We start from the raw sequence: 27,087 nt of genomic DNA on the forward strand, positions 1-27,087 counted from the left end.
CAGAAACTTAGAATACCCAAGATATAAGATACAATTTGCGAAACGCATGAAGCTCTGGAAGAACAAAGACCAAGGTATGGATACTTTGCCCCTTCTTGGAATTGGGAGCAAGGTACCCATGGAAGGAGATACAGAGACAGAGTTTGGAGCTGAGACGAAAGGATGGACCATCTAGAGATTGCCATATCCGGGGACCTATCCCATAATCAGCCTCCAAATGCTGACACCATTGCATACACTAGCAAGATTTTACTGAAAAGACCCTGATATAGCTGTCTCTTGTGAGGCTATGCCAGTGCCTGGCAAACACAGAAGTGAAAGCTCACAGTCAGCTATTGGATGGATCACAGGGCCCCCAGTGGAGGAGCTGGAGGAAGTACCTAGGGAGATGGGGGCATCTGCAACCCTACAGGTAGAACAACAATATGAACTAGCCAGTACCCTCCCCAGAGATCGTGTCTCTAGCTGCATATGTATCAGAAGATGGCCTGGTTGGCCATTAGTGGAAAGAGAGGTCCATTGGTCGTGCAGACCTTATATACCTCAGTACAGGGGAACGCCAGGACCAAGAGGTGGGAGTGTGTGGGGGGGGAGGAGTGGTTGTGGGAGGATGTGGGGGACTTTTGGGATAGCATTGGAAATGTAAATGAAATAAATACCTAATAATTAAAAAAATGATACATAAATCAATACTGTAGCATTTCTTTAAAGTGACATTTTCAAGAATGTTAAGCTGTTTTTGTTGTTGTCTTTTGGTTTGGGGTGTTTATTTCTTTTAGACAAGGTCTCACTATGTATAACTGGTTAGCCTGGAATTCTTTATACAGAGCACATTGATTTTAAACTCACAAAGATCTGCCTGCCTCTGCCTCCCTAAAGTAGGATTAAAGGTGTAAGACAGTCACCATACATGACAAGAATAGTAGTTTTTTATTAGATATTTTTCTTCATTTACATTTCAAATGCTATCCCAAAAGTCCCCTATACCCTCCCCCCACCATGCTCCCCAACCCACCCACTCCTGATTCCTGGCCCTGGCATTCCCTTGTACTGGGGCATATGATCTTCACAAGACCAAGGTCCTCTCCTCCCCATTGATGGCCCACTAGGTCATCCTCTGCTACATATGCAACTAGAGACACAGCTCTGGGGGTTTGGGGGTCCCTCCTATAGGGTTGCATACTCTTTTAGCTCCTTGGGTACTTTCTCTAGTTCTTTCATTGGGGACCTTGTGTTTCATCAAATAGATGGCTGTGAGCCTCCACTTCTGTGTTTGCCAGGCACTGTCTCAGCCTCACAAGAGAGAGCTATATCAGGGTCCTGTCAGCAAACTCTTTCTGGCATATGCAATAGTGTCTGGGTTTTGGTGGTTGTATATGGGCTGGATCCCTGGGTGGGGCAGTCTCTGGATGGTCCTTCCTTCTGTCTCAACTCCAAACTTTGTCTCTGTAACTCCTTCATGGGTATTTTGCTCCCCATTCTAAGAAGGAACGAAGTATACACACTTTGGTCTTCCTCCTTCTTGAGTTTCATGTGTTTTGCAAATTGTATCTTGGATATTCTAAGTTTCTGAGCTAATATCCACTTAGAATAGTAGATTTTAATAACAACAGTCATACAAATGTTCTATTGTCACTCTTTCACCACCATTTGGCTTCTGGTATAAGAATATTTGAATATTTTGCCATTAGAATTTCTAGATTCATTCACAGTTGGTATTTTTATGCCTATACTTCTAGTACATGGATCTGTTTAAGCTCATCACTACAAAAAATGACAAAAACCTAAAAAGATATTCAGGGGCAATGTAAAGTTCAGTGTTAAAGCATTTACTCAGCATGCATAAGACACTGGGAATAATCCATGGACATGAGAGATTCATTCAGAAACTCTATGAAAAAGCCTCCATCAATACATTCTATACTGTCTATTCCTTATTTTATACTATTTTTGCATGAGAATTGTTGTATCAGGTTCTCTATGCTCTTATTTATTAATAGCTCAATTCCTTTGCCTGTGTTCAAATAAACCTATGACAATAATAGCATGAGTCAAATACAGTCCAGCCTTCTTTGACATCATGAGGCTAATTGGAATAAGAATGCTGAATTCTACTGCTTATTCTTGGATCTGTTTATGCCAAACACTTTTACATTTGTCTCACTAACATAAAAGAGACCTAAACAGAGAAATTTATTTTGTTAAATGTGTATTTAGAAACTAACAATGCACTTAGAAATAAACAAAAATCCAAAGAACAATATAAAACAAAAATACCAAACTGAGTATACAGCAAAGAAGTCATTTGATTTAAAATAACTGCAAAGGACATAGAGCCATAGGCTCTGGGAGAATAACCCTTCTGCTATTACAGAAACATACAAACTCATGAAAAAGAGAATGCTCCCAAAACAAACAAACAAACAAAAAATCTCATGAGTCCTCTATTGTGACAAGGGCCATTCCAAAACAACTACAAATATGAGAATGAATCTATATCAAAGGTACTTTAAAAAATTAAGCTCTGCAACAGTTACTATACTCTTCATAGGTCACAACATTCTACTTAATCTCATGTTAAAATAACTGATATTTCTGGCCATAAGCAACATTGTGATCGTATTGTTTCTTTCGAGAACTACAAATTGAGAATTAATTATTCTTTCCATAGAGTGAAAATACTTCTTAAAACTCTGATTTCAAGCTATACTCATCTATTGTGTTTTGACCTGTAAGTCATAGTAATCTCAAATGTTTAACATATAGAAGATTGCCATTTAGAGTTTTTAAGCTCAGGACACATGTTAAAATTAACAATGGGCATCATTGAATTTGGCAAATTCATGACATGCTAACAGTCTATGATGAGTACAATATCATTTAAGATCATAGGTCTTTCCACAGACAACATAAGAGTAGATTCAAGAAAACTACACTGTTAGCGGTTCACTAACCAATTTGAACCAGCCCCCTTTTGTTAGCTGTGATATACATGCTGCATGTATATTTATGCTTTGTTCAAAATAGATATTTTTCTACAAATAACATAATTTCAAATTTAATTCAACCTCTGCATGTTTCTACACTATCACTCCATCATTCAATGTGCATAAAAATTAAAATTTAATAGTAAAATATGCAAAGTACATTGAGGCAAATCATTTTTATTTTTTATCATTTTTCCACTTCTAAGTTGTATTTATTATCTTCCATTCCTTCCTACATTGCAGGTTAGCTGAGAATTAGCTATGTAATAAGAATATTCTTCTTAGGTTATCTGCAAATGAGAAAAACAAGAATATACACAATACTCAGGTATACTACTTTCCATTTCATAAGTAACCTTGTCCATAATAGAACTTACTGAACATTTGCTGGAATAAATAAGCAAATTAACTTAGTAGGAAAATATCATGTGTTATAGACACCTTATGTGCTCAAACTTCATGCTGTAATTGGCTTATATACTAAGACCAAAACCTAGTGAACTATGCATAAAAGGTATTATGTAGTAAACCTTTTCTATGAATGAACTTCCTTTATGTCTTCCTCAAATCAAAACCTAGAAAGTACTCATAAAGTTTTCCACAAAATAAATTTTAAAGTTTAGTCGATTACAGGCTGCTTACAAAGTGTCAGACTTAACATTAACATGAATGTGTATACATTTGTACAATGAATTAACATGTTATCCAGTTACTTATGTTTAACGGTAAATTGTTTAACAAACACAAAATCCTTTTATTTCATTTTAATTTTTGAAATCTAATCTTATACAAGACAATGTGCCAGAAGTAAAGGTCTGAACTAGATCTGAAAATGAATTTTCTCCACATAAAAGCAAAATTTTCATCTATAATTACATGTTCAGTAACTCCCACTATTTTAGCTTGATCTCTTTAATATAATTCTAAAGATTGCAAAGCATTCCAGTGTTTGCTCATATACATATGACTCAGATATGTCTATGGAAATGTGGGACTATTTGACAACTGGTATTGCAAAACACTTATCACAAATATTAAATTAGTAAATACAATGAGGCATAATGTGATTACATCTGATATAGCTGAGATAAAGATATGATGAGTACAAAATACATCTACAAGAATGGTGGCTCTTGTTTATATATCACATGGTATATGCCTTAAAATTGCATGGTACATAATAAGTGCTGAACACACAACATAATAAATTTGATCAATGATGATGGATCAAAGTGATTGAGAAAGCATTTTTTTTTATTTATTGAAAACACAAAACTTAAATAAGGGATTAATTTTACAAATGCCTTCAAGTTAAAGGCAATAATTTGAAAGTGAGAGTCCCTGAGGTCTGACATATGTCCTCAAAGGAACTTTCAGGGAATAACAACTAAGTGGAACTAAACTTCTTGGCACTGAACATACAGAGGAATTGTATAGAAGCCAGATTTCCTTAATATTGATAGTAGTATTCAGAACAAAGATTCAGTGTATGTATGTATATACTTTCAGATAAATTATGATATAGCACACATGCAAAATAACATCTTATGGGTGTTTAGTTAAACTTTCTTATGAATGACCTAATATGGCATTAAACTCCAGTTTCTTCCAGTGAGGGTAGAGCTCAGAGTTAGAGCACTTGCCTCACAAGTATGAGACTCTAAGGTCAATCTACACTACCACTGGGGAGAAAACAAAAAGGAAATAAACTGACTCAAGATTCTTAACTAAGAATTATGTCAATTGCATTTATTACTGTACTACTGAAGACCAGGAAGAGATGATGATGATACAGTTTTACTCAATAATTGTGGGGTACTTTTAATGTTTATATTTTAGTACAACAGAGGATCACACAAAAAGGGAATATAAATGATGCACTAGTGCTATAGTAACCTAAATTTATCCACAGTTCGCTATGACAATACGATGTTATTTAGACAAATGTGGAAAACAGAATTCTTCCAAAATAACTGAAAGCTCAAACTCTAGCATATTGCTGTAAGCTATAATGCTTATAACTGTTAATCCAATACACCTTTTATACAAACCCATAAACACATGAGTGGAAAAATAGCACAGATGTTCATCTCTAATGCAATTTCCATTCAATTTCCTAAGTGCGGTCCCTGTGTGCAAACTAGCTTAACGTTATGTTTAGCTTGCAAATTCTTTTAATAAATAATGAATGCAATAAAACTAGAAGATCAATGGCAAGCTGAGAAATCATAAAAAAAAAGTGCCCTTTGTGTTCGGGCTGTTGCCCGTTTCAAACTTTAATCCAAAGACAGATCAATATTTTTTTTCTTTTTAACCCATCACATAACTAGCATAGACTAAATGTAGCCTAAATACTGTTATCAGCTAACAATTGCCAGCAACCTGATAAGATCATTGGACACAATTGCAATTGAATGTTTAATACCTTAGCATACGAAGAACATTATATACTAAGCAACAAATGTGTGAAAAAACAAAAAGGTCATACAGCAATTAAAACTCCGTATGTCGTTATTTTTTAACTTTCCGATGCTATCTATTTTTCTTGTAGTGCAATTAAAAAGTTTTCACTGCAGTTTTCACTAATATACTAAATAAACACAATGGCTCAAAACAGTGCATAGATAGAAATAATTTCAACCTCAAAGTTCCTAGATAAAAGTAATTTTTACTTTTCAAAATTAATTATACCTGATAAAAATACAATCTTCTTTTAATTAGGTAGTGTGGAAGATACATCATGTAAATTTGAGTTTGAATATTTTTTTGAAACTTCAAATTGCTCAGAAAAATAATGAATCGTGTTTCTTAGTGTATTTCTACTTCCATTCTAGAAAGAATGAAGGAATCTTCTCTTCTTATCAAGTCTTTTTAGAAAAGATTTTTTTCTGTTCGGAAAAAAGATCTCAAGTCATATACCACTTGCATTATGCAGATGTACCAGTCTAAATAACTAAGAATAATTTTATGCCATTAGTCTTCTTTCACTTATTAATTCTTGCCTATTTAGAACATTACAACATCTCCCCTGGGCTTTTAGTAAAAGTAAACACTAAGAAGTCATAATTTATATCAGAACATAATTCATGTCAAAGAATCTAATTCAGCATATTAGATTTTGATACCTTTGTATATGTATTTCTGAAAGGTTTATGGCATGATTACAAACGATTTAACACCAGAGTTAAAATTTCAGGATTATGTCTAACAACTGCACACTTCATGTAACTATTATGTAGCAGTTATGTAAGGAGCAGAAATCGATGTAATTATGTAAAAACAATAAATGTGTGTATGATTGTATTCACTCAGCCAATTTCAATTTGATGCCTAACATATAAAAATATTAGGTTTATGATGTTTTATAATTAATATTACTGATGTTAAAATTGGTTTCTAAGACAATATCATAAAAATACATATATTTTACATATATCTAAGTTTTTATTGTGTGTAATAAATTCAGTTACTTTGTAGATATGTCATATCCAATTTTATATGAAATAATTTGTATTGAATCTTATATTCTCCATTTTGTTATAATAATTTTACTTATTATAATATATATATAAATTTAGCATTACAAAAGAGATGAGACCTCACTGTGAAGACCTGCAGAGGTTTTAAACAAAATTATAAAAACCTAGTTAACTATACTGAATTCAGTCAAATTCATAACTTTCTGTTCATACTTGACTACACATGATAAGCCATATCTTGAGCTTCTGAAATGACTACCTGAAGATAATTTTTTTCTGAAATATTGACAATCTGAACCTTGTCATTTAAGAGTGTTTCTTGATGTCCTAATATAAGTAACAATAGAATTGTGCTTAAAGAATGTTGTAAATTTCTATAAAGACACACTACTTCTAAAACTCTATTCATTTTATATGCTTTTGATGAAACATAGACCCTTTCACATGCTAGGGAAGTGATATGTCATCAAGCTACATCAAGCCATAAATGCTGTTGCCTTAAAACATATGTTCTTCAAAAAAATAAAATAAACAAATTAAAGATTGAATCTTCTTTGATTGTTTTCATTTTCATATATTTAATATTAACTTAAAACTCTAGCTATTAAAATATTAGACCATACATATTTCATGTCAATTGACATTGTTGCTTTTCTCTGAAAACCAACGTAAGAAGACAGGACATAAAATGTAAAAAAGTATGGGAAGTATACTACTTAATGAAGGCAAGTAATTTCACTATATTTATATGAAGGTCCTATAGGTTTACATATATGTTCTTCTCCAGTTTAAAAATTATGTTATAGAAATAACACTTATAGTTATAAAATATTTTATGGTTTGCACATAATTTGAATATAGATAAATTATAAATGCTAAGATAAAATATTTTTCTAATATTTTTCAGTATTACAAACTAATGTCATGATTAATATACAATAGACAGACTTTCTCCTTCCTACTTAAAAAAAATATTAAATGCTGAAAGGTTCCAAATCCCTTGGTAAAGCTATATTGCAGCTGCATTAAGCCAACAAAAAGCTTATTAGTAAGGCTTTAAAAACTGACACCCTTCTATAATCAATTTGGATACAGTATTATTCTATTTATAATGGCATTTTCAATGTGTTCCAATCATATATTGCTAATTCTCCTTTTTTTGTTTCATGATTAAATATTAATAGACTGGCATTATTAAGCAGCTTCCCTTCACTTGGGCTTATAATATATTGGGTTTCACCATTTCATAATTATTAAAATATAATATAAAAATTAAAAATCTTTTCACAGAAATCTTATGGCTGCTTTGATGTTTTACTCTGATTTCTAAGTAAAATAATATAAATGTAGTTGTTCTAGCAGAAAATGGGAAAAGGGATGCCGCCACTTTAAAAGCTTCAATCTCTTTGACATTGCTGGCAGTGTATGGGAACATTAATGCATCTGTCATGATAACAAGCTAAGAATAACATCTAGACATCAAACCGAGCAGAGAATCCATCTGAAGTGATTCATTCAGATCTGTCTCATTGATTTATTAAACACGGGGCAACATCTGCAGCCTCACAGAGCCGCTTGGTGAAATTAATGCAAGATCAATTCAAATGGAAAAAAGTGTAAAAGAGATAAATCAAAACACAATTTGCATTCAGTTCCACAATCAGGCTTATTGGGTGCAAATGTTCAATTTCCCTTCCAAAGCAAATGTGTTTAAATGTTGTTTTATCTTTGTAGAATTGTGTGATCTGAAGTGACAGTGAAGAGTTTTGCAGGTTGAGCTGGTAAAATGAAAAAAAGAAAAAAGGGAGGAAAAATGCTACTAGAGACCTTTTGAATATGCAACAAGAATATCATTAATACCTAATTGTTTTCCTTTGGGGACTACTTTTAGCCATAAACACAATATAGTCAGTTATATATAAACTGAGTTGTTTTTACAGATATTTGAAATAATGTCGAGTGAATAAATCCAAATCATATGTATCTTTGCAAACAAGATAAAGTACAAATGGAGATGTATATTGCCAACTGAAATGTATTGTAATTAGGGATTCTCACAATTATACTCATCTGCAAGAAGTTTTGTTTTTAAGCATCTACACAAAATAAGAGTACTTGAAATAGAACCAAATAACTCAAATTTGATAACTTCTACTTCAAGTATTAAGAATTTCTTCCATAAAAGTATATAAAATATTAATGTCAGAAGACAATAACATTCTAATAATCTATTATCAATCATGTACCATGTGTGTACTGAGAATATCATGCATAAAACTCCAAATATGTACTAGTCTATCACAAGCATCACCCAAGATAAAGAAAGGTTTTTAAGGTAAACATGAGCACTCAATCAGTTACTGGAGTATCTAGCTAAATAAAAAATGTAGGCAGAAGTGTATGATTAAAGTGAAAGTCATCATTAAAGTTTTGCACACTGATATGTGACTGTGTTGCTATAATTGTTATATTAGCACCATTTTTCTAATACAACACTGAGAATTTTTGGTTATCTGGCTGCTTTTAAGAGACAATATAACTGCCTCATCACCACTCTATGAAATAAAAGATATGCATTCATTGTCCAGATTTATTTCTATACCATTTTTATTATCTGTGAAAGTGTCTTTAATACAGAGTACCAGTATAGTAAAGTTTTACAAGCTGTTTAAAAACTTGATGATGCTTAATTTTATTATAAATGCAAAGCAACAGTTTCAAGTAAACTATGTTACTATACAGATCATGATACAAGGATACATCAAGCTTGAGTGCAAAGCTAAATTCATTGAGTGCTTATAATAAACATCTTTCTCATGTTTAAGAATAATTTAAATATTATAAGTGTCAATAAATTCACATAAAACTATTCTAACATCAAAATATATTCAGTTTATATACTATCAAATAAAATATAAGTGAACTTTGTGAATTTTAATTGCAAAAGCAAACTTGTATTTGAATAATGTTAAATCATGTCTCCAAATAATTATTACAATGTTGTCTTAATCATACACTCTTATTTCTACAATCATCTATTTGACTATACTTGAGACTGAATAGCATGTAATTAAATGCTTCTGAAATGAAACAAACTGCTGGTCCTGAAACCTGACAATGTAACTTTTATGTGGGCAAGTATATTAAAAAGAGATATCACTAAAATATATTGGTTGATTTGCATATTTACTAAGAATGATTTGTCTCTTAGTGTATGACTACTGGTATACTTGAGACAATTTAGTAAGGAAGATCCAGTACAGAATGAAGACTTTAGACTTATGCTATCTGAATTTGCCTTTCTCTGGCATTAAAATTTCCAAGATTTCCTATAAAATGATGAAACAAAAAATGTTTTTTAAATCTAAAAGAAGATATTTTCCATTTAGTTTGAGAATCTTTAAAATCACCATTTTCTTAATAATCATGAAAATAATACCTTCACTATTCAGTTTCAAGTAAAACAGCATGAAGAGAAATGTTGTACAGCCCTTTGCAATGGCTTTACAATAATGAAAGATTAACTTACCTAATAGAACAATCAATAGATCAGGAGTTTTGTTGTACTACTCTCTAGTAGTTGAAGTGTACATTATTTCACAACTTCTTTTCTGAGAAGACAACTTTGAATGCTTCAGTAATTAAAGCATATGACACTAATAGAGTTCTTATCGTTCTTATCATGACTCAGTACTATGAAGGAAATGATTATACATATATGTGTGTGTATGAATGTATAGATATGTATATATGTATACCTATATACATATATATATATATATATGTATATCACATTTCTTCAGTGTGAATTGCACTAAATTATATCAAAAAGCTATCTCAAGCAATATATTAGGGTTTGTGAAAATAAGAAATTTGAAAATGATCCATTTTATATGAGATAACATAGAAAACAGTACAAATTAAAAACACTCTAGTCAGGACACATACTTTTCACCATGCATTTGACAAAGAAGGAGAAATATATTTGAAAATCAGAAAAAGATAATAGCCAATAGTACCATTACAAAAATAGGACTTCAACAGTATCTTACAAAATTTTATCCATCAAAATGAGTTTTCACTCAACTGAATGTGCACTCTTTATCTTGTACTTTTCTCCTCCCCCACCTTTAGCTCAAAGAGGTAAGTCATGAATCTTTATGAACAAACCTCTTTAAGCAAGTCTACATTGAGAATATCACTATCTTCTTGGGTATGTTTATAGGATCTTCCCCTCCATCTTCCTCTCCTATGACATAATTCTACTCTTTACTGCATTTCACTTTTCTTACCATTTGTCTCACCTACTTTATGCTTTCATCCTGAACCTAGTGCCTTTGTATACCTCTCACTTCTCTTATTACTGAACTAAAAAGTGACAGAACTAGTGTTGACCTAAACACTAACTTCAGATTGCATTTAAAACCACAGATTTATAAACAATGTTACCTAGAGTAATGAAGCATTTTTATAAGAATATATTTTGCAATTTTATTAACATATTCATGAGAATGTTTGCAGCAAGAGAATTTACTAATGTTATGTTATCATAAATTATATTTTTCAAGTAATTGTACTTTTTCCTATTTAAAATTTACTATATATGTATTATGTTTATTTCTGTCTAGTGGCTTTCCTCACTTCTTTATATGTTATAATCATAAAATAGGCTTCATAATTTTTATAATTATATATTTCAATACTCACAAGACAATCATTCAAAACATATATTATAAAATGTAACAGGATGTAAACCCATTGTACCACAAATATATTTTTCATATTTAATCCTTTCCATCACAATTTTACAAAAATATCAAATAGAAATGTTAGCTATACAAATGAAAAGGAATAAATAAAGCTTAATCAGACTAAAACAAGAACCTAAACACATTAAAACAGGATTCCAAAATAGTATAGAACAACCTGTCTCAATATAACTAAGTAATTTATCATTTATCTCTTTGGCATGTCTCATTAAAAATTTTTTAAAGTTATTACTTCTAGACTAAACATCAAACTCATAATAAAATAATAATCTGTTTATTCTAAGAGTGAAACTTACAAATATTTCTCAAGAATGAGAATATTAATTATTGAAAAAAGGGGAAAAGTGTCCCTGTATAAAAATTTCACACTAGGAATAACAGTTTGGGATGAAGAAGAAAAGGGAAGAAAAAAAAACAAAGAGAGGGAGAGGGAGAAAGAGAGAGAAAAGGCTTTTTCTCTCTGCAATCATTTTTAAGTCAGTGTATCTGATATCAATAAATGAATCACATGGCCTCCATTAGAAGTTCTGGTAACTCACTGAGTCCATGTATTAGTAATATTCTTTGTAATCAAAATGAAAATTTTCTATTTTCTATAAAATATTTCTATTTTTAAACCCATAATTTTGTCTTGCATTGAGAGAGGCTCTTACCCTTTGTGTTTTACAGCATCTACCTGAAGAAAGTTCACTTTATAAGCCAGGGTTTTAAGCTTTATATGGGAATCCGGTAGGAGTTTCCCTCTGAACTGGTTCTGTTGAGTTGCTTGAACACAGAAGTTGCTCAGAAGGAACAAGAAAAGGTTCTCGTGTAAGCTCTATAGCAATATTTTGCTTATTGCACTAGTAAGCAACAGTTTGCCTATTAGTTATCATCAGTACATCTCTGCTAAAGACAGCAATTTAGATTTTACAACAGACATGACCCTGTAGTTGCAGTTTCATTCCTCAGACCCATAAACACCATCATTTAAAGTTGTATTATGAGACTAGACCTCAGGAGTTCTTTATAAAATGATCAACCATGCTGCTGCTTTACAGCAAAGCTCTTTGCTCCTTTTTCATTATAATTTCCTGATTTGTCCACTAATCTCGTGTGTAAATGATCACTTTCCTGAGATATTACCAGACTGGAGATGAAATAAACACTAAGATTACTAATTCGTATTTTTGAATGTCAAATATTTCTCAACTGTTTCCTTTCCTAAAATTTTATTCAAAACATCAAACACAAGTTGCTTCTAAGTGCACATGAACAGAGTCTGATGCACTTTTAAGCTGTTATATCAAGGAGGTACACTTATGACTTGGGAAGGTGGCTATTATTATTTAAACAATCCTCTCTTGGGGGAAATGGGATCCTTCCAACTAACTGGTTTGTCTGAGGTGGAGGAGCTGGCTTATCCTCTAAAAACAAAAACAAAAACAAAAAAACAAAAAACAACTACTACAACAACAAAGCCTACTAACTTCCACACCAAGCCTCAGCCTAGCCTGAGCCTCAGCATTTCGTGCCCCACATTAACCTCTGCAGGTGGCCCAGGAGGTAGGATTCCAGGAAAGTGGCATCTGTCCTCATCGGGTTTTTTGTTTTTTGTTTTTAAATAGGACTCATCGTCTACTTTACATTTCACCAAGAAGCTTTGCGCAGCAGGCATGAGCATATGTCCTTGTAGGCACTTGTACAAGCGCGCGCGCGCGCACACACACACACACACACACACACACACACACACACCACCTTCACCATCACAGCACACTCATCCCAAACACTCTCACAACAAACATACAGGATGGGGATCGAATCACCCTCTGGGATGGATTCTAGACTTCCGTTCCCCTGAACCCCCTAAATGCCTTTTTCTCGGTTGCCAGCTTAGGAGCCCAGGTTACAGCTCAGCCAGCCCCCATACCCAAGAAAGCCCGTGTTCAGAAGAAAAACTATCCGACCCATAAGGCCACAAAAGAGCAGGAAAGAAAAGCAAATAAAGAAAATAACTACCACAACAGCCAAAAAGCCATGCAAAATGTAGGCAAACGGCTGTAAAGTTTCAGTGGATGATTGCTACTGAAGTTTGTGCGGGACTTTTTCAAATTGAAGCCCTACCACTGAAAGCAGCCTAGAAAGGACTGGCAATTAATTTATGAGCCCTCCTAGTTCTCTCAACCCCGCCGATTACAATGCAAAGAAACAGAACTCAACCTCTACAGACCAAGTTGGATGAGGCTGATTTAAGACATGCAGAAGAGGGCTAAGGGGTAAGGAGAGAAAGGCAAACAAGCAATGAGTGTCTCACCTGGCGTTGGTGCAATCGGTGAACAAAGTTTCAAAGTCTTTCCTGGTGATGAGCTTGCAACGATTCACCCCTGGCTGGATGGCCCCCAGCCCACGGAGGATTCGAACTTGCTCTACAGTGCACACCACCGGAGATATGTCGAGTCTCTTCAGCTTAGTGTACACTGTGTGCAACCCTCCCACCAGGTGCTTGAGGAAAAGGTCAAAGACTTGCGGCAGGCAGATCAGTTCCTGGCCATCCATCAGGAATGAAGCTACCTTCACCCCGTGCATGTCGACCATCCGGCACTCGTTTGTGTTGGTGTTGCTGCTGCCACCGCTGCCACCACCAATCCCGCCACCCAAGACACTGCCGTTATGGTTATTGGCCATGAAACTGTTGATCATGTTAGGGGTTAGGCGAGGGGGCTCTCCTGGAGACGAATACAGGGGTTCAGCCCGGAATAAACCCCCCGGGACGCCGGCGCTGCTGGAAGTTGCAGAGATCACCGGAGGTGCAGAGACAGCCATGGTCACTCTGTCTTGAGCCTAGCTCTTAGAGACCTCGCTTTCTCTCCCTGACTCCTTTAGGTCTCCTTGCGCTCACTCGCTGACTCTCTCTCTCTCTCTCTCTCTCTCTCTCTCTCTCTCTCTCTCTCTCTCTCTCTCTCTCTCTCTCTCTCTCTCTCTCTCTCTTTCAGGCACGTTCTGACTCTCTGAACTGTTCTCAAGTCTGAAGCGCGCTGGCTCCGGCTCCAGCTCATCCACACCACCCTACACACTGTGAGCAGCCTCGACCCGCGGCGGCCCAAGAGCCCACCCCCACCACACCCCCTCCCGAGACTGGCAGCGCCCCCCAGCCAATGGGCCCCACCCCCTCAGCGCCCGAGCCCGCAGAATGGCTGCCGCCAGCTAGGGGTGGAGACTCCCTAGCCAGCCTCTGCCTACCTGAAGCCGTGTGGGACTTTCGGTGAATGGAGGTGGAGCACAAGAAGGGAGAAGGGGGCGGTGTGCAGCCTTGCTCACTGCCTGGAGATCAGAGCAGAGAGTCCAATTGTCAGGTCTCTGAGAGGGACCATGCTTCCAGCCTGTCTTCTCCGAAGTGGAGGATTAGAAGGGTCACAAACGGGACTCACAAGTGTGTTTCATTCACCACACACCCCCGAGCCATCTCGCACGAAAGTGACTTAGCTCTAATTCAACTTGCACATTTCCCCCAAACTCAGCTGAAAGAAAAGGTGGCTTCGCCCGATATCCTGGAGAAAGAGTCCAGAGAGTTCACAAGTGAACAACTCGGCCTTTCTCTTACCCATTTAGCTCACTGGCTGTAATATCTTCCTTATCCAGCGTCCACAGGACCGCTCCCCAGAATTCTTGCATTCATATCAGAGTTGCTGGTTGTGACCCTGTTACTGCTCGAGGAGGTTCAGGAAGCGCGGTGGCAAGCCTCTGTAACAGATGGGTGGATTGTTTTACAACACTTCCGCCACTCTGTGAAACAGACTAGGGTTTTCTGTGTGTGTGTGTGTGTGTGTGTGTGTGTGTGTACACACGTGCATTAAAGTGAACCATACCTTACTTAGCCTTGCCCTAACATTACCAAAAGGTTTAAAACAGTATATAGTTTATAAGAATAGGGTTTAACACTTGAACTTGTATATTTTTCTCCCTCACAATGGTCTCTGAAAACCAGTGAATGGCCCAGGCATTCCAAAGGCTTTGTTTATATCTTAAATGATTCCTCATGATTCTTCTTCCCCTACCTACCAAACCTCCCACACTTAGTATGCAATACACATTGAAGGAAATATCTGAATAGGGTACCTGCCTGAAGAAAAGCATAGTCATTTCCATTCAACATATCATATTTAAGTCACCTTAGCCAAGTTGTTTTAAATTCTTTGTCAACGTTTTAATGAGCTGCAAGGTATTTCCTTTACTATCTTCTCCTAGAGGAGCTGGTAGTTATACAGTGCATTAAATTCAGGTTTCATTTATTTACAAAAGCTACCACCCTCATAGCTACATAACTTCTCTGATATTCTTCCAGAGCATGAATACTTTTAGAAACATGCTGAGCAGGGCAAGTGAGTATGTTTTTTCCCCAAGTCCTAAGTTGAAAATGTCCTATGTAACATATATATGTCTCTCTTTCTACTGTTTGTTTGGTTTTTTTTTTTTTCCTTCTGCCATTTCATTAACCAAGTATTACAAATTTCCTTTTGAGTCTCTTCATAGTGTTCTATTTCAAATTGAATGAGGTCAAAATGTGAAGATCTCACGATGACAGTGGCTTTTGGAATACAGGAATAAGCAACTCTAACATAATAGATTGGAATACATTCAATCACAAATCATTTTTAAAGGCATGAAATTGTTTCTGCTTACTTGCTACAAACTTGGGAGAAAAATGAGAAGAAATAAGGGCACCAAGAAGATAGAAAGAGAAAGAAAAGGTTCCCAGAGAATGCAGTGGTTTGCAAAGACAATATAACAGCACCACCATACTTTTTAGTATTTACTAATTGTTCCTTTATTAAAAAACAAAAACAAAAAACAAAAAGAAACCTAAAATCTGTACAAGAGGTGTTTGAATGGGATGTCTATTAAACAATATGTTGAAATATATCTCTGGTGTTGTTGCAATAAAAACTTCCAAAAGAATACATTTTATACAAAGTTTTATTTGAGAAAACTCTACACTGATGATCCTAAGATCAAGCAGTTCCCTGTGTATGGCTGCAACTACAATATAAAAGGCTTTCTTTTACAGTAATTGGAGGTTTTTAGCAATAAGACACTATAAGGAGAGAGGCCCATTGGACATGCAAACTTTATATGCCCCAGTACAGGGGAACGCCAGGGCCAAAAAAATGGAAAAGGGTGGGTAGGGAAGTAGGGGGGAGGGTATGGGGGACTTTTGGGATAGCATTGGAAATGTAATTGAGGAAAAGACGTAATAAAAAAATAGTTTTATATGTAAAAAAAAAAAAGACACTATAAGGATGTGTGTACAGGTGCACGAGATCCCACCATACCTTAGTCTTGCCCTAACATTAGACTCAAAAGACTCAAAACAGTATAGAGTTTATAAGAACAGAGTTTAACACTCTGAATTTGGTGGCTTTTTTCTCTCTCACAAATGGGCTCAGATGTTTGGATGTTTTATATTTTAAAAATATGATATAAAATGAAACAGGTAGAACATTCACTAAGACTGTAATCATTTCTTATATTAGAAAAACAAATGCATTTTGGTGTTAGAAAAGACACAAATGTTATATATTTAAAGTGTCTATCAAGTTTATAACACTGTTGTAATTATCAAATATTAATGCTAAAATTCAAGTAGAATTGATAAAACCTCAAATTGACTGGTAATTATTGAAGGATTAACAGCTCTTATAAGCCTTCAATATAGAAAATACTTTTGGTTTCATTACTTGACTTCCTTTCCATTGTGTTCCTGTAGAAAATTAACATGTGAATTAATTTTAAGTGATACTTGCAACTTAAAAACATCTAGATCAAGACTTCAGATTCTCTTCCAGTCAGAAAAGCACCTGGGTAGCTAGGGCACAGGGTCGGCTGACACTCGCCAGCTACCCACAACACCCGCCACAGGATCTTAAGACTTCTGGTGAGTGGAACACAGCTTCTGCTCCAATCCAATTGCGCACGGGACCTGAGACTGCATTAGTTAGGGAAGCAGAAACCGGCCTGAGTAGGGCCACAGGCCTCATCCGGCCGGATCAGCACCGGGGTAGATAGAGCGCAGGGTCGGCTGACACCCGCCAGCTACCCACGACCCCCGCCACAGGATTTTGAGACTGCTGGTGAGTGGAACACAGCTTCTGCTCCAGTCCAATCACACAGGACCTGAGACTGCTTTGGTTGGGGAGGGAGAAATCCGGCCTACATAGGGCCACAGGACTCTTCCGGCTAGACCAGCACCGGAGTACTGCCAGCTACCCACGACCCCCGCCACAGGATTTTGAGACTACTGGTGAGTGGAACACAGCTTCTGCTCCAATCTTTAAACAGTGACAATGACAACAACTAACCCCAGAGATTACCAGATGGCGAAAGGTAAACGTAATAATCTTACTAACAGAAACCAAGACCACTCACCATCATCAGAACCCAGCACTCCCAATTCGCCCAGTCCAGGGCACCCCAACACACCTGAAAAGCTAGACACGGATCTAAAAGCATATCTCCTGATGATGGTAGAGGACTTCAAGAAGGACTTTAATAACACACTTAAAGAAATACAAAGGAACACTGGTAAGCAGGTAGAAGACAATAAAGAGGAAGCACAAAAATCCCTTAAAGAATTGCAGGAGAGCACTGCTAAAGAGTTACAAATCCTTAAAGAAAAACAGGATAACCTAATCAAACAGGTAGAAGTCCTTAATGAAAAACAGGAAAACACATCCAAACAGATGATGGAAATGAACAAAACCATACTAGACCTAAAAAGGGAAGTAGACACAATAAAGAAAACCCAAATTGAGGCAACACTGGAGATAGAAACCCTAGGAAAGAAATCTGGAACCATAGATACGAGCATCAGCAACAGAATACAAGAGATGGAAGAGAGAATCTCAGGTGCAGAAGATTCCATAGAGAACATCGGCACAACAATCAAGGAAAATGTAAAATGCAAAAAGATCCTAACTCAAAACATCCAAGAAATACAGGACATAATGAGAAGACCAAACCTACTGATAATAGGAGTGGATGAGAATGAAGATTTTCAACTCAAAGGACCAGCAAACATCTTCAACAAAATTATAGAAGAAAACTTCCCAAATCTAAAGAAAGAGATGCCCATGAACATACAAGAAGCCTACAGAACTCCAAATAGACTGGACCAGAAAAGAAATACCTCCCGACACATAATAATCAGAACAACAAATGCTCTAAATAAAGATAGAATACTAAAAGCAGTAAGAGAAAAAGGCCAAGTAACATATAAAGGCAAGCCTATCAGAATTACACCAGATTTTTCACCAGAGACTATGAAAGCCAGAAGATCCTGGACGGATGTTATACAGATACTAAAAGATCACAAATTCCAGCCCAGGCTACTATACCCAGCCAAACTCTCAATTAACATAGATGGAGAAACCAAAGTATTCCACGACAAAACCAAATTCACACATTATCTCTCCACGAATCAAGCCCTTCAAAGGATAATAACAGAAAAAAACCAATACAAGGACAGGAACCACGCCCTAGAAACAACAAGAAGGTAATCCCTCAACAAACCTAAAAGAAGACAGCCACAAGAACAGAATGCCAACTTTAACAACAAAAATAACAGGAAACAACAATTACTTTTCCTTAATATCTCTTAATATCAATGGACTCAACTCCCTGATAAAAAGACATAGACTAACAAACTGGCTACACAAACAAGACCCAACATTTTGCTGCTTACAGGAAACTCATCTCAGAGAAAAAGATAGACACTACCTCAGAATGAAAGGCTGGAAAACAATTTTCCAAGCAAATGGTATGAAGAAACAAGCTGGAGTAGCCATTCTAATATCTGATAAGATTGACTTCCAACCCAAAGTCATTAAAAAAGACAGGGAGGGACACTTCATACTCATCAAAGGTAAAATCCTCCAAGAGGAACTATCAATCCTGAATATCTATGCTCCAAATACAAAGGCAGCCACATTCATTAAAGAAACTTTAGTAAAGCTCAAAGCACACATTGCACCTCATACAATAATAGTGGGAGACTTCAACACACCACTTTCACCAATGGACAGATCATGGAAACAGAAACTAAACAGGGACACAGAGAAACTAAGAGAAATTATGAATCAAATGGATCTGGCAGATATCTACAGAACATTCTATCCTAAAACAAAAGGATATACCTTCTTCTCAGCACCTCATGGTACCTTCTCCAAAATTGACCACATAATTGGTCACAAAACAGGCCTCAACAGATACAAAAATATTGAAATTGTCCCATGCATCCTATCAGATCACCATGGACTAAGGCTGATCTTCAATAACAAAATAAATAATAGAAAGCCAACCTTCACGTGGAAACTGAACAACACTCTTCTCAATGATACCTTGGTCAAGGAAGGAATAAAGAAAGAAATTAAGGACTTTTTAGAGTTCAATGAAAATGAAGCCACAACATACCCAAACTTATGGGACGCAATGAAAGCATTTCTAAGAGGAAAACTCATAGCTCTGAGTGCCTCCAAAAGGAAACTAGAGAGAGCACACATTAGCAGCTTGACAACATACCTAAAAGCACTAGAACAAAAGGAAGCAAATTCACCCAAGAGGAGTAGACGGCAGGAAATAATCAAACTCAGGGGCGAAATCAACCAAGTGGAAACAAGTAGAACTATTCAAAGAATCAACCAATCAAGGAGCTGGTTCTTTGAGAAAATCAACAAGATAGATAACCCCTTAGCCAGACTCACTAGAGGGCACAGGGACAGCATCCTAATTAACAAAATCAGAAATGAAAAAGGAGACATAACAACAGATCCTGAAGACATCCAAAACACCATCAGATCCTTCTACCAAAGGCTATACTCAACAAAACTGGAGAACCTGGATGAAATGGAGAAGTTCCTAGACAGATACCAGGTACCAAAGTTGAATCAAGATCAGGTTAATGATTTAAACAGCCCTATATCCCCCAAAGAAATAGAAGCAGTCATTAATAGTCTCCCAACTAAAAAAAGCCCAGGACCAGATGGGTTTAGTGCAGAGTTCTATCAGACTTTCAAAGAAGATCTAATCCCAGTTCTTCACAAACTATTCCACAAAATAGAAACAGAAGGTACTCTACCCAACTCATTCTACGAAGCCACAATTACTCTGATAACTAAACCACAAAAAGACCCAACAAAGATAGAAAACTTCAGACCAATATCCCTTATGAATATTGATGCAAAAATCCTCAATAAAGTTCTTGCTAACCGAATCCAAGAACACATCAAAACAATCATCCATCCTGACCAAGTAGGTTTCATCCCAGGGATGCAGGGATGGTTCAATATACGGAAATCCATCAACGTAATCCAGTATATAAACAAACTCAAAGACAAAAACCACATGGTCATCTCGTTAGATGCGGAAAAAGCATTTGACAAGATCCAACACCCATTCATGATAAAAGTCTTGGAAAGATCAGGAATTCAAGGCCCATACCTAAACATGATAAAAGCAATCTACAGCAAACCAGTAGCCAACATCAAAGTAAATGGTGAGAAGCTTGAAGCAATCCCTCTAAAATCAGGGACTAGACAAGGCTGTCCACTTTCTCCATACCTATTCAACATTGTACTTGAAGTCCTAGCCAGAGCAATTCGACAACAAAAGGAGATCAAAGGGATAGAAATTGGAAAAGATGAAGTCAAAATATCACTCTTTGCAGATGATATGGTAGTATATATAAGTGACCCTAAAAATTCCACCAGAGAACTCCTAAGCCTGATAAACAGCTTCGGTGAAGTAGCTGGATATAAAATTAACTCAAACAAATCAATGGCCTTTCTCTACACAAAGAATAAACAGGCTGAGAAAGAAATTAGGGAAACAACACCCTTCTCAATAGTCACAAATAATATTAAATATCTTGGCGTGACTCTAACTAAGGAAGTGAAAGATCTGTATAATAAAAACTTCAAGTCTCTGAAGAAAGAAATTATAGAAGATCTCAGAAGATGGAAAGATCTCCCATGCTCATGGATTGGCAGGATCAACATTGTAAAAATGGCTATCTTGCCAAAAGCAATCTACAGATTCAATGCAATCCCCATCAAAATTCCAAATCAATTCTTCAACGAATTAGAGAGTGCAATCTGCAACTTCATCTGGAATAACAAAAAACCTAGGATAGCAAAAACTCTTCTCAAGGATAAAAGAACCTCTGGTGGAATCACCATGCCAGACCTAAAGCTCTACTACAGAGCAATTGTGATAAAAACTGCATAGTACTGGTATAGTGACAGACAAATAGACCAATGGAACAGAATTGAAGACCCAGAAATGAACCCACACACCTACGGTCACTTGATCTTCGACAAGGGAGCTAAAAACATCCAGTGGAAGAAAGACAGCATTTTCAACAAATGGTGCTGGCACAACTGGTTGTTAACATGTAGAAGAATGTGAATCGATCCATTCCTATCTCCTTGTACTAAGGTCAAGTCTAAGTGGATCAAGGAACTTCACATAAAACCAGAGACACTGAAACTTATAGAGGAGAAAGTGGGGAAAAGCCTTGAAGATATGGGCACAGGGGGAAAATTCCTGAATAGAACAGTAATGGCTTGTGCTGTAAGATCGAGAATTGACAAGTGGGACCTCATGAAACTACAAAGCTTCTGCAAGGCTAAAGACACCATCAATAAGACAAAAAAACCACCAACAGATTGGGAAAGGATCTTCACCTATCCTAAATCAGATAAGGGACTAATATCCAATATATATAAAGAACTCAAGAAGGTGGACTCCAGAAAGTCAAATAACCCCATTAAAAAATGGGGCTCAGAACTGAACAAAGAATTCTCACCTGAGGAATACCGAATGGCAGAGAAGCACCTGAAAAAATGTTCAACATCCTTAATCATCAGGGAAATGCAAATCAAAACAACCCTGAGATTCCACCTCACACCAGTCAGAATGGCTAAGATCAAAAATTCAGGTGACAGCAGATGCTGGCGAGGATGTGGAGAAAGAGGAACACTCCTCCATTGTTGGTGGGATTGCAAGCTTGTACAACCACTCTGGAAATCAGTCTGGCGGTTCCTCAGAAAATTGGACATAGTACTACCGGAGGATCCAGCAATACCTCTCCTGGGCATATATCCAGAAGATGTCCCAACCGGTAAAAAGGACACATGCTCCACTATGTTCATAGCAGCCCTATTTATAATAGCCAGAAGCTGGAAAGAACCCAGATGTCCCTCAACAGAGGAATGGATACAGAAATTATGGTACATTTACACAATGGAGTACTACTCAGCTATTAAAAAGAATGAATTTATAAAACTCCTAGCCAAATGGATGGACCTGGAGGGCATCATCTTGAGTGAAGTAACACAATCACAAAAGAACTCACACAATATGTATTCACTGATAAGTGGATATTAGCCCAAAACTTAGGATACCCAAGATATAAGATACAATTTGCTAAACGCATGAAACTCAAGAAGAATGAAGACCAAACTGTGGACACTGTGCACCTTCTTAGAATTGGGAACAAAACACCCAGGGAAGGAGTTACAGAGACAAAGTTCGTAGCTGTGATGAAAGGATGGACCATTTAGAGACTGCCGTATCCAGGGATCCATCCCATAATCAGCTTCTAAACGCTGACACCATTGCATACACTAGCAAGATTTTGCTGAAAGGACCCAAATATAGCTGTCTCTTGTGAGACGATGCCGGGGCCTAGCAAACACAGGAGTGGATGTTCACAGTCAGCTATTGGATGTATCACAGGGCTCCCAATGGAGAAGCTAGAGAAAGTACCCAAGGAGCTAAAGGGATCTGCAACCCTATTGTTGGAACAACATGATGTACTAACCAGAACCCCGGAGCTCTTGTCTCTAGCTGCATATGTATCGAAAGATGACCTAGTCGGCCATCAATGGAAAGAGAGGCCCATTGGACTTGCAAACTTTATATGCCCCAATATAGGGGAATGCCAGGGCCAAAAGAATGGGAATGGGTGGGTAGGGAAGTGGGGGGCGCTATGGGGGACTTTTGGGATAGCATTGGAAATGTAATTGAGGAAAATATATAATAAAAATATTAAAAATTTTAAAAAAAGACTTCAGATTCTGTGTCCTTGGGTTTCTTGATGCTTTGATGAATATATTTCTATTACTACTATCTATGGTTTGAGACTGACATTATCAGATTCCACATACAGACATTTATTCCGTTTTGATTTGAATATCTTCCGTCAGACAAACATAGTTCTAAAGAAGCCTGGCTTTCTACAAGACTGGAGGAAACTTTACATGTCAACACCTTGTAACTTTGGAAATTTATGAAGGAGTATAAAATTGTAACGGCTGTAGCAAACAGAGTGCCCATGTGTACTGGGTCAGTCTGATGCTGCTTGTATTCTGTAGCTAAAACTGGTTCCTCCAAATGTGGTTGCCCCTGGCAAGCAGATGCTCAAGTACTCAAGTGACCCATGTGAACCTACTCCCCAATTTAACTGGTCAATAAAAAGCTAAAGCCTAATATTGGGCAGTGGAGGGAGTAAGGTGGGACTGGATGTTCAAGAGGAGGTTGGAGGTGGGTGAGAAAGGAGGACTGACTGAGAGGAAACTTCCATGAACCAGATCTGAGTGGCCGGGAGAAACAGCAAGTAGCAAGCGACTTCATAGCAAGGAATAAGTTAGAATAGCCCTTGATCTGCCCAATCTAGTCATTTGGCTTTTAAATAAAATATCTGGAATGTGTGTCTTTTATATGGGCTTATTAGAACACTAATTTCAACACCACCTTTGGGAGATGAGATGCACTGCATGAACAATAGGGAAATATCTAAGTTTGCGAATTAATATGAGATAGGAATTAGCCACTGGAATAAATATGAATAAAATTGATGTAAGAAGATAGCATACCTTATAAGAAAAAGTTGTAGATGGCACCAGTTCTAATAGAATGATTCAATAATTTGAGTCTTAAAACAGAACTTCCTGACCTTAATTAGAAATTTACATTTTATCCTAATTCACATTCAATTAGAAGAGTAGGGTGCTCATTTATAAACATAGGCAAATGTTCCACTTTTTTGCCATAGCCTATAAAAAGATACCTTAATGAAATAGAAATTCTTTTTTAAAGGGTTTATTAATTTATTTTGTGTCTCTCTCTGCATGTGTATACACTATGTGCACACTCATGGAAGCCAGAATGGGGCATTAGATTCCACACAAACAAGACTTACAGACAGTTGTAAGCAGTCATGTGGGTTTTGGAAATCAAACTTGGGACCTTTGCAGGTGCTCTTAACTGTCAATCCATTTCTTCATCTCTAATTTTCCTAATGTTATTACATGTTATTTCATGTGTGTGTGTGTGTGTGTGTGTGTGTGTGTGTGTGTGTGTGTGTGTGTGCATTCAGAGTCAGTTCTTTCCTTCTACCATGTGAGTCCTAGCAATCCAGCTCAAGTCCTCAGGCACAAGTGCCTTTACCTGCTGAGCCATCTTGTAAGTCATCTATATTTTTAATATTTTTATTTATCCTTTGAGAATTTGATACATCTGTACAATGTATTTTGACCATCTACCATCTAGCTTTCCATCCAAATCTTCCCAGACCACCACTACCACATCCTTCTGCCAACTTCATATCTTCTTTTTTAACCCAATAAGTCCAGTTACTATTACCACCATATATGTCCATGGATATAGGGCTGTCGACTGCAGCATGAATCCCTATACAATGATTTTATACATATATAAACACATATATGCACACATTGTATATGCATACACACATACAACACACACACACACACACACACCTGCAAGCTTGACTAGAACTGCATAATATCCAAAAATATTTGAAGGGAATGCTTTTATAGAAGAGACATTTAAGAACATCCTAAGGTAATGGAATAATTTGAAGCCCACAGAGAAACCCTGTAAGTGTACCCCCCCACACACATACACACATATACACACAAACACAGACATGGTTAATCTATTCCCAGAAAACTGGCTACACAGTGATTATATACAATGTGCCTTTTTTCCATTGAAGACAAATTCTAAAGAATGTAAAAATGGAAAATATGAGCTTTTAGGGCAAGAAAATAATTTGTCAGCTGAAAGAATTAACAGGGCTGGAGACATGGCTCAGTGATTAAGAGCTCTTCCAGAGGTCCTGTGTTCAATTCCCAGCAACTACATGGTGGCTCATAACCATCTGTAATGGAGTCTGATTCCCTCTTCCGGTGTATCTGAAGAGATCAATGGTGAATACATAAAATAAAAAGAAAGCAAGAAAGCAAGAAAGCAAGAAAGCAAGAAAGCAAGAAAGCAAGAAAGCAAGAAAGCAAGAAAGCAAGAAAGCAAGAAAGCAAGAAAGCAAGAAAGCAAGAAAGCAAGAAAGCAAGAAAGCAAGAAAGCAAGAAAGCAAGAAAGCAAGAAAGCAAGAAAGCAAGAAAGCAAGAAAGAAAGAAAGAAAGAAAGAAAGAAAGAAAGAAAGAAAGAAGAAAGAAAGAAAGGAGTTAACAGCTAAATATTAGAGGCTTAAAGGAAAAATGATTGTTCTCTAATTGAAATAAAAAGTAAGCTTTTAAAGTACTCATAAAATACATGTCTAATTCCATCCTTTTAATATATAATGCCTCATATTACACTGTCTAGGAGAAGATATATGTCTTCTTTAAATTTAAATTCCATTGACACTTCACAATATATGTTTCCTTTTAAAACTGTAGTTTTTTGATTGTTCAGGTTGGAGCCATTTGAACTTCATCTGGACTCCTACCAGTACTAGATATGATTTAATTCCTTTTGCTGACTCCCTGTAGAATTCACTGAAGTGTCTGCTCCAGCATTTAGAAGGCACAGTCCCCTACACTCTCATCAGTTGCTGCCTTCCATTTCTGTATAATTTTACCACAAAGTAATAGAGTCTTTCAAACCTCCCTTCTTTTTTCTGAAACAGATTTTCTCCTTAATGTTTCTGATCTTCTTATACTCCCAGGGTCCTTCAGAAAATATAGAACTTCTTCCACTGTCTTCCTTGACATTTTTGACTGTCCCTCAGGCCATGAATCACTTTTATTCCCTAGTCCCCTCTCTTTTGAGTCTGTAGTGTATACCTCTCTGCTTAATCTTATTTCTTTTATTATTAAAATAAACCACAAAGCTTTGAATGAAAACAAACAAAAACAGTCTCCAAACATTCACTAATAATTCTCAGAGTACTGTCCCCTGACTCCCGGCATCAGCATTCTCATCGGCATCCTCCGGGGACTTTGCAGAAATATAAACTGTTTGCCCATAACCAACACCTACAAAACAGAATCTCTAAGAGATGGGGCTCAGAAATTTGAGATTTAACAAAACCTATAGATGATTCTGATGAAGGCAAACTATTGAGATTCGCTGCTGATTTTTCAAACTTTTTGAAAATCTTAGCTTCTTACAATCATTTTTCACTTTACTATACTTTTGACCTTAACCTTTTGCAATTTAATTCTTCCTAACACAGAGTTGAAATTACTATACCAAACATGATCATTGTGTTGTTAAATAACAATCCAAATTTGCTTTCTTAAATCTTCATCCTTTAATATTCTGGATCTATCTGTACTATATTTTTAATTATTAATATTTCTTTTATTTTCTGAAATTACAATATAATTACATCACTTTCCCCTTCCCTATCCTCCCTCCAAACCATTCCATATATCCATCTTTGCTCTCTTTAAATAATGATCGTTCTTATCTCTTGGCTTTCTGACTTTGCAACAACCAAATATTTTTCTTCTTTCAAATATTTCCAAATTCTATATCCTTGTTCTTGACACTGGAGATATAAAACTC

General features: G+C 36.3%; 1 protein-coding gene across 1 annotated transcript in view; it reads right to left on the minus strand.

Moving 5' to 3' along the window:
- Dach2 (dachshund family transcription factor 2) overlaps nucleotides 1-14,040 on the minus strand; it is a 526,586-nt gene extending 512,546 nt beyond the window's left edge. Inside the window, exon 1 of the mRNA XM_029473281.2 lies at nucleotides 13,532-14,040. Within this exon, the coding sequence (XP_029329141.2) occupies nucleotides 13,532-14,040 (509 nt within the window). The remainder of the gene's footprint in view (nucleotides 1-13,531) is intronic.
- Nucleotides 14,041-27,087: the final 13,047 nt, after the last annotated feature.

Source organism: Mus caroli, unplaced genomic scaffold, assembly GCF_978045245.1.
Source record: "Mus caroli unplaced genomic scaffold, Mus_caroli_1 scaffold_5, whole genome shotgun sequence".
Classification (NCBI taxonomy): domain Eukaryota; kingdom Metazoa; phylum Chordata; class Mammalia; order Rodentia; family Muridae; genus Mus; species Mus caroli.